The 9,791-nt window shown below is 43.8% G+C and overlaps 1 protein-coding gene across 4 annotated transcripts in view; it reads right to left on the bottom strand.

Annotated features, from left to right (window-relative positions):
- zranb3 (zinc finger, RAN-binding domain containing 3) overlaps positions 1–9,791 on the bottom strand; it is an 83,448-nt gene that overhangs the window by 44,184 nt on the left and 29,473 nt on the right. For all 4 annotated transcript variants that reach the window (XM_031852119.1, XM_031852117.1, XM_031852120.1 and 1 more), the window contains exons 5-7: positions 8,723–8,954; positions 5,080–5,165; positions 3,483–3,654 (exon numbers count right to left, since the gene is read on the bottom strand). In XM_031852119.1, coding sequence (XP_031707979.1) covers positions 3,483–3,654; positions 5,080–5,165; positions 8,723–8,954 — 490 coding nt within the window. The remainder of the gene's footprint in view (positions 1–3,482; positions 3,655–5,079; positions 5,166–8,722; positions 8,955–9,791) is intronic.

Raw genomic sequence — 9,791 nt, 5'->3', positions numbered from 1 at the left:
CTCTCTCTCTCTCTCTCTCTCTCTCTCTCTCTCTCTCTCTCTCTCTCAAGGTGATTGGCGAGAAGTATTTAAGGGCGGGAGTTGGGGAGCGCAGTGGGGGGGAGAGGCTGCCGGCGAAGAGCAGCATATGCTGCCTCCCCGTTCACAAGACTCGCAGAGAGGGTTAGCCCTGTTTATCATTAAAACACATGGAAACACTCGATACTTCACACTACAATGCAACATGATGTTGGAATGTGACAAGAAAAGCAGCACGCTGTATTGAAAGATTGGGTTTGCTTCAATTTTCATGGAATGACTGCTGCGTGTCTATAATCTAAAGTGCTTCAGAAGAACCCCCTTGACTTTGTCATTACAGGTTATTTTGTGCCTTTTGTCCACAACTCATCTGCCTGAATTCAGGCACACATTTTCAGCAAACGGCGACGAACACTTCCTCGAAGCGCTGCATATCAAACGACGCGAAAACTGTGAAGCCATATGGCGGGCTGAGCGAAGAGGTGGTCCGCGTATGATTAAGCAACTACATACATACATACATACATAGAGGGGAGGGTGATGAGTGAGCGAGGTGGGAGAGGGGTGGGGGAGAAAAGAGTGAGAAGCCTTATTAATGTGACAACAGAATTTTTTTTTTCATTTTGCGCGTGACCGGTGCAATGAGAGGCGCTTGGTGAAACGAAAGCTTTGCACCATTTAGTGAAATAATTAGCATTTCGGCGGATTCCAAACCTTGTCAAAGTCAAGGACGGCCGGGGGAACGAACGGCATCGGATTTGCGGGAACGCAAAGCCGCGTTTCTTTCATGCCCCCCCCCCCCCCCTCAGATGTTTCACTCGCAGCACCTGCGCGAACGCGGCTTGGACTGTCTCTCAATGTTTATTTCTAATTAAAAAAAAGATTGCTTTGTAATCTGCTGGGGGGGGGGAAGAAAAAACCTGAGTGGCTAAACAATCCACCCTTGATGATATTCACTAGACTAACGTGACAAAAGGCCAGGGCTGAAAACGTAAAGGGCAGGAGGGGCATAAAAAGTGTCTGCTGTGGAAGATAAAAGCCGTCATTAGGGAGTAAAATGAGACAGGGGGAACGAGGCTGTATTGGCGAGTGGTGCTGGTGTACATTAGATATCGTCGGCTGGCAAAACTGGGCTTCAAAAGACCTTTTTATGCTTCATATTGTTCATATTTTTCCATTTCTCGTGGAGGAGGCACAATGTCCGTCGCTTTGGGGGGGACTGGCCACTTCACATCTCCCTTTCTCATCTCTTAAAAACCAGTCCATTTAGTTGGGAGGGTAAAATGGCCGTCTATTCTTCTCAGTGGACAAATACCGGTTTTAAAATACACTAACGAGCCAAACTAGGAGTACCGCCTCGCGGTGGTGGGCCTCCGCCAACTGTAAAACCACTTCATCGTTACATTTTTTTAAAAAATTTGTCATAAATAGCATTGAGTTATGGAAAGAATCGTATCAGTTCGTCCCTGAGTTTAAGAGGACATTTGTGCCAAATTTGAAGAGCTTCCCTCGTTGCGTTCCTGGGACGGACGAGCAGACGAAGACAGCCGGTCGCTCCTTTTGTTTCCGCAAAGACGGATGATCTGCGAGCTCATTTATCCGCGGATGTTTCAGCGCCACAACTCACAAGAGAGCGAAGCGAGGAACGACTGCGAGGCACGACGTGAACTTTTTCCAACCGTTCCGCGCGTACGTTCTCCGGCCTAATTGGCACCACTGTGTAGGAACACCGACCATATTTAACCCGACAATTAAAGCGTCCCTTAACATTTGAAGAGAGAAAAAAGAAAATCCTGCTTCATCACTTTTCATGAGCAACTTCCTTATTGTCGTGTCATTCTTGGGATGTTGGCGTAATTAGAGCTAGAGCTTCCACTCCTACTGCTTCTAAATGTGTATTGTTCTCTGTGCCGGTTGCTTCCGTCAGGAAAGCGACCTCCTTTGTAGCGTCGACAGCAGTGACCCGGCGCAGAGAGTGGAGGCCGGGCGCACAGGCCCGGGTCAAAGCCACATTAGCAACCACGTGTGCTAATGCATCCGGCGTGGCGTGGGAGGCAGAGACCGCAACCATAACTTTGGGGAGCCGGGAAAAATAAAAAAGAGATGCGAAACACCTACACACCAAACATGACATCCACTCTACAAATGCCCTGGTAGGGAACACACACACATGCACGCACAAACACTGTCTTATCTGTACATAGGGTGAAGAGGAGTTATTCAACCTTAAAGCAGCAATAGGCAGAAAATATGTCAGAAAACAAATGTCAGAAAATAGTAAAAATAATTGCCGTAACTTCCCACAGCCTAAGACGACATCTTTGTATTGCTTGCGTTGTCCAACCAATAATCAAAAATCTAAATATATGGAGTTTATGATAATATAAAAGTGAGAAAAGCAGCAAATGTAGAGTAGAAGCTGGAAAAAGAGACCGGGCCTCTTATTCTTATCCTGAATCTCTCTCACCTTTTCGTTTGGGGTTCATTCGAGTGTTCCAAGTTCACCAAAATCTAAAATCGACTTTGTCCCTTTTTCGGGGAGACTATTCATTTTGCTTCGCTCACTGCTCCATTTATAAACGTGTAGAGAACTACGGTGGCCTTCAAGTAACGTGAAGAAAATGCAAAAAGTGTTTGGTTTGTCCGTTCTGGGCTACTGTAGAATGTGACGGCGCAACATGGTGCACTCTGTGAAGAGGACCATTAGAAAATATATATATATATATATATATATATATATAATTAATTATATATATATATATATATATATGTAAATTGGCAACTTATGATGAAAGTGGTGCTGGTAGAATAGATGTCCGCACACTTAAATCTATGCAGAGAACACTTTATTTTTAGCTTTCGTTCTAAAAAGGACCTTCAGAGCATACCACGATGAAAGTGGTAAAAAAGCGACATTTACAAAATTCTAACAACAGTTAAAGCAGCACAATAAATAAATAAAAAGGTGATGAGCAGGAGAGTGTCGTCTGTATATATATCATCTTTAATCACTCCCCGTGTGCTGAGAAATACATAAACCCGGAGATAACAGAATTTAATTTTACCTAACAGCGTGAATCTGCCGCATCTCTATTAATCGAGACATGACACGCGACTGGATGTTTAGACGCGACGCTTTTGGAAATTTGCGTCGGGCATGTGTGTAAACGTTGGAGCTTGAGCGATTAATCATTCGGTCCATCAACAGAAAAATTATTTGGGAACTATCTTCATGGTTAATTAATGGTTTGAGCCGTTTCTCAAGCTGGACATTTGATAATGTCACCTTGGGCTCTGGGAAATTATGAGCGGCACCTAATTATTATCTGACATTCACACAAAACTATCGACTCGTGATTGGTCTGGAATGAAAACAATCGTTAGCTGCAGCCCTTGAAAATAACGACATCGGCAAAGTGATTGGATGTCCGACAAAAGGCCACATGTTGTCGTGTGACATGTACCTTTGCGGCCTCCTTAGGCAGGTCGAAGGGGATCCGCTGGCGGACTTTGGGGGGCAGCTGCTTGAGCACCTCGGCCTTGAGACGGCGGATCATGATCTCGCTCAGCCGCCGGTGCAGCTCATCCAGGTTGGACGCCCCGCGACAGTCCCACTGCCTGCGAGACCCGAAGTACCTGTGAGAGAAAAAAAAAAAAAAAAGAGAGGCGAAGCTGTGGCTGTAGATGCATTTTATATATTTCGAAAACCGAGAGAAACTTCCTAAGAAAGCATAGTTATTTACAGCAATGCCCTGCAGGAGTAGTTAAACACATTTAAAACATTCCCACCTGGGAGCTGCCCGGCTCTGCAACAGCCTTCCATCGTGTACCGCTGAGCAGCTCTGCTGGAGCAGTTGTTGGGGGGGGGGAAATCAGTTTTTTTTGCTTAAGGGCAACTTTGCAGAGCAGCAAACTATTTTGTCTAATGGCCAGCAGGTTTATCCCAAAACTCGCCTGGCAACTTTCGCAATCTATCTGCCAGGCGGATTTTTTTTAGAATAGAACTGGCCCTCCACACAAAGGCTGGTCATCTGCCATATTGGCTGGAAGTCTGGACAAACTTAACAAGCCACTGCCAAAATGCGCTGTTTCACACTTCGGTATCTAAACGTGTAGTTTCTGAGGGAAGGGGAAGTGAAAGAATGTTTCTGCTTCTGGTTTGCTGAGAGGGGATTTGAACCAGCAACTCCACAGCTGTGCAGCTACTTTTCTCCCTCCCACAATAACATCACTATGATGAAGGGAATAGGAAGACTTTGCCTAATGTGACTCTGCTTTGCGCCCTTGTGTGTGTGTGTGTGTGTGTGTGCGCGCTCGATCTTTCGCATGAATGTGTTGATGTGGCTCAGAGCAGCGTCCCCCCCCCCAGCCACACCGAGTGCTATTAGATACAAAGTGTTGTCACTAATGCCGGCGGGCCCATCCAAAGCAGAGCTGCCCGACTGTGATTGACATCCAAAACAATGCATTTGATGTGTGTGTTCACACGTGTAACTGATCGTCACAGGCAAGTGGCAGCCAGTTGGCATTTTAACGCTTGGCTTCGGTCGGGTCTGGCTCTGACAACAAAACCACCTCAACTCAATAGCACCGCCACTCCAGAGTCAGGTACAGCCCACCTTATCCCAGCAGACACTTGAAAAGAGTGAGAATTTAATGGTAGATGGGATCTATTGGAAAGTCTGCTTATATCATTGAGCAACGAATTAAAAGTGTGTAAATAAAAAATGGATTAAAATAAAGTTTCATTTGACGATTTAGGACATGTGCTTATTCACATTTTTTTGGCGAGAGTTAAATAAAATACCACTAAATATGAAGCTGGAGCTAGTTAACTTAGCCTAGCTTAGCTTAGCGTAAACACTTGAGGCAGCGAGCCTAGATTTGTCAAATTCAGAGTTACCTTCACAGCTGACTCTCGGCAAGAAGGTGAATCAGCGCGTTTACCAAAATGTCAAACAAGTAGCATGTGACATGTATAGTAGCATTAAGCTACACTACAAATATGTGGGACGATGTGTACGAGGTGCACGTTAGCTTGTGTGTGCGTTGAAGACCCACCTGTAATGGGCGTTGCAGTATTTCTTGGCATAGTCAGTCCAGGTTCCGAGCCTCTTGGGGTAGAGGGCATCAATCTGCATGAAAAGCTGTGAATCACAGAGACAGGAAAAGGGCCCTTAATAGGTGCTCTGTGATAAACCATTACAGGCTGTGTGTGTGTGTAAGTGTGTGTGCTGGGGAAGAGAGACAGAGACTTGGGACAAGCCGTGGAGAATGTGTGACAATATTGCTGCGTCCCATTTTTGAATTAACCTCCTTTTATCTGTAATATCTCAATCTCTAGTATATTTTCCTACCAATAACATTTACTTCCTTTTCTTTTTAAATGTATATAAATGTTGCTGTGTAACTGACATTATAAACTAACTTTATCACTCGTCTCTCCTTAAGCTAATGTTACATTATGTTTTAGCAATCACCATTAACCCTTAATTGTCACGTAGCTTGTTGTAGCTAATGTTTGCAAACTTTAGCTAAATACTGCTAACTGACATGACTAACGCCGACTCATTTAGAGTCAGAAACTCAGCAAAGTCAGTTTGTCACTCTTCTCAATTTTTGCTACCGTTACGACGTTTCATGTCACAGACAAATAATTCAATGAGTTTATCAAAAAAACAGCTAAACTCAGCTAAGCTAAGCAGCTGCTGGCAGTAGCTTGGTATTTAGCGAGCAAGCGGTATCAATCCCATCTAGCTAACTCTCGGTAAGAAAGTGAATAAGTGTATGTCCCCAAATGCTAACAATAATAACTTTTACTTTGGAAAAAGGTATTTTATTACAATATCTTGTATAAATTTCACCATTCTCATACCACAGCTGCTAAGTTTAGCAGCGTGACATGAAGATGGCACGCTATTTTAGTAGCCACAACTTCTCACCTTTTACTTTCTGAAAGTCGCACGCAATAACTCAAAATACAGAGAGCTTTTTTGGGGGTGCTTTAATCACAGACCTTACTTGCGCTCACGATTAGTCTACTGTCATGAAGTGCATCTTGTGTGCAATGTATTTAAGGTCATGTTGTCCTTCGCCTAGTTTACCAGCCATGCATTGTGCGACGGTGTATTTGTGTCAGCAGCCAACTAACCAGGTTAAATCGCCAGCGAAGTCAGATAAGGCACAAAAAAAAAGAAGAAACTGATTTGAAAATTAAATATGGAGAAATAGAAAGTCATCAAAAAGGTCTTTGCATCGTTCAAAAAAAAAAAAGAACGACAAGCTGTTCTGTCTCCAGCATTAACGTATGGCATATTTGCAGCAATTTCTGAAGCGATGACAGGCAATCATCGGTGAGGCGATCAGCCACACAGTGCGAGCGCTGTTCTAAATTCAGCGCTTGTTCAACAGGAACTTTGCATCTCCCCCCCCCCTCTGCCCTCACACTGTTGATATAATAGGTGGGTGGAATGAGGGCACATCGTGAACGGTGCAGCATGCCCTGAGCTGTGTGCTAACTCGATGTCAGAGCCACCAGTGAGTAATGATGGCAGCGGGGAGACTGGCACAGAGGCAGGGACAGGGCTTATCAGGTTTATGCTGTGGATGATATAAAATGTTATATTCGATTTCAGATTCTAGTGGCAGGGAGAGGGAGAGAGATGATATCTCAAAAAAAAAAAAAAAAAAAACTAACCTCAACACTGCGGGGCAAGGCGATGGCAAAGACAGGATGGCATGTATCTCACACGCACACGCACACACCTTCTCCAGATTTCTTACAAGCACCAACATCGCTCCATTTCTGGAATTAATTAGCTGCCTGGGTCTCGGTTAATTATCGCGATCGAGTTGAGGCAATAATTAAGTTTTCCTCGCAGCGACGTGGCAGTTTGATGACAGAGGAGTCTGAGTCCCATCTCACATAAGATACTTAAAAATAGTCAACACAAAGCCTATGATGTCAGACTAGTAATGTAGTCGGTTATCAGCTCTATCACTTTGTTCGTTTTCTTTAACACAACAGGGACAAAACTGACAAATGTGACCAAATAGCACCAGATTTAGCTTTACATTTGCTCCCAGTCTGTTTTAGATTGTGTTATATTTTAAATTCATTTGTTGCAATCATTGCTTTTTATAATTAATTCAATAAAATATTCTTCATGGTCTCACATCAGACTACACCACTCAGATTCTGACTCCACACGTGCCAGAGTGTAACTAAACAAATAACTTTAGAAAATTTAGAAATGTGTATTAATCCGCAGCTGAAAATGGTCCCTAATTTTCTCCCGTTTGAGTATAGAAAGGAAGTTTCCCTCTGAGCTGTTTGGTCGGTGTGATTCTCTCACTGTGCGAGTTCAGCGTGTCTCAGTTGGGGGAAAAAAGGTGATGTCACTTACTTCCGTGCGCCAATCAGGATTAAGCGAGACAGTCCTGATGAAGCAGATTAGTTTTTGACTGTTAAAAACTCTTAATAGATAAATAACCATGGATGTTTTTTCCCCAAAACTTTAACATGAATTATTGCTATTCGATATTATATATATTTTGTCATGAATATTTAATTGTACAGATAAATACCTGTATTTGTAGGGCCTCTAACTACTGTCGTCATCTTGCCTCTGCTGGGTTTCTGCTTTGTATTGTTCTTTCAATGATTTATCGTTTATAAATATCTGTGAAGCCCTTTGTAACTCTGTTAAACATTCTGCATACATAAAGTTGTAGTATTTTCAATGTACAACACAGATATTCAGATTATGCAGGTTATGAATAATCAATTATGTGGCAAAAATACGACTATTATTTTTCAAATCAACTGCATAATTTGTAAACACAGTAAATAAATTGACTACTTACACTACATCATTAACTACAGCCAACATATTAAGCTTACGAGCAACACCGTAAGAGCCCGAATGAATGCTGCTCCCGGGGCCGGAGAGGATGACTGGAGGGAAAGTAGAGACAGCGTAAAAGGCCTCAGCACAGGGCTGTATCAGTGCCCCGTCATTAGGGCACGGTGGACATACAGTACGTCTTATTGATGCTGTATTGTCTCTTCACGATGAGGCCTTGAAAAGATTTTCCATTCACTTCGTCCTGCAGTGATGGAATACGGCTGCAACCCACTGCTTCAATGTATCATATATAAAAATGATATAATAAATCATTATGGAGATGGGGAATGGCTCCGGCGCTCTCCAAACACCGTTGTCCTGTGAACAGCCCTTCTTATTGTCTCTAAATTCAATAGCCCCCCCCTTACCCCCACCCCGTGCGCCTCTTTTTATTACTTGTCTCATTTATTGCAGCGCGGTGTCTTGTTCATATCGGCCTTTGCAAATGAAGTTTTTGCAACAAAAGGTTATTGAAATAAGACCACGGGATCCTCGAGGATAAGTGATGCCGGGGAGAGTTAATTGGCTTTTTTGAGTGTCGGAATCTGCTCCGGAGCAAGTTGCCATGGTGATCTACCTGCGCTATATTGAGAAGCATCTTTGTGAGGAGCCAGAGATGAGCCCCGAGTTAGCTCTGTGGCCCTATAATGTTTCTTCATGAGTCTGGGTTAAGAATCAGCACTTTTGAAACTGGAAGGAGAAAAAAAAAATACTAAAAGCTCACTCCACTTAAATTTGCATTCTTTCCCATTATACGGCATTTCTCCAACTCTAATCATTTGAGCAGATTTCATTACCTCTTCAGGCCGACCCAGGGCCGGGGTGCCGGTGAGAAGGATGGCCCGCTTGGCGGCCTGAATGAGGGGCACCAGGATCTTGGTCCGCGCCGCGTTCCTGGATTTGAGGTAGTGCGACTCGTCCACCACGACCACGGCGAACCGCTGCCTGCTCAGAGCCTCCACCAGGGGGCGCGCGTCCGTGGTGAGCAGGCCGTAGCCCAGGACCGTCACCTTACTGCTGCTGATAGCCCTGGAGGACACACACACACACTCAAAGACGTCAAATCGATTGTTTTGTCCGACCAACAGTCCAAAACCCAAACACTAACACAGAAAAGCAAAAAAACAGCAAATATTTACATTTGAGAAGCTGGAATCTTTTGTTGTATTTTGACTTTTAAAATACTTCAAGGGAATGTCAAATGTGTTATCTTTCATAGCAGGTTTCTTGAATGCACATACAAGGTACAAAATGTTTACAGCCCATTGGTTCCTGCTGATAAATGGGCTCAGTAATTTCCTAAAACAGCTGGGCACTGTAGTTTATTCGCAAACGCTACTCAAACAAAGGGGAAACAGCGCATCGATTGGGGACTATTTTCAGCTGCGGATTAATACACATTTGGTAAGGAGAGCATTGTTAAAGGCAGAACGGTGGATTCGAGACGGAGTCAAAATGAACTGCGGTGCCCACGGGCATTGTAGCGAAGAAACGTGTCACCCGGTGCAACAGTGTGGCTCACCGATGTGTTTTTAATAGTTTTAAAGAGACAACAAAGGGAGGTCTGTGGTGCAGAGGGAAGAAGATACATCGAGCTTTGACACACACACAACGCATGTTATAGAACATCGGCCAGCCTCATCCTTTACACTGCCACTGTAGTCATCTTTAACATTGACAAATGTGTGTTAACACGCAGAGCTAAATACAAACTCAACATCTGCTCCAGTGCGTATTGACTGAGCCCTCAAGGTAAACCAGACTATTTAAAAAGGGTGTGTGTGTGTGGACTTGATAAATGTTACTGCATACGAGGAAAACACACACACACACACACACACACACACACACACACACACACACACA

This window comes from Anarrhichthys ocellatus, unplaced genomic scaffold (genome assembly GCF_004355925.1).
Source record: "Anarrhichthys ocellatus isolate YVR2014 unplaced genomic scaffold, GSC_Weel_1.0 scaffold12, whole genome shotgun sequence".
Taxonomy (NCBI): domain Eukaryota; kingdom Metazoa; phylum Chordata; class Actinopteri; order Perciformes; family Anarhichadidae; genus Anarrhichthys; species Anarrhichthys ocellatus.
The sequence above is the reverse complement of the archived record's forward strand: the minus strand, read 5'-3'. Positions and strand labels throughout refer to the sequence as shown.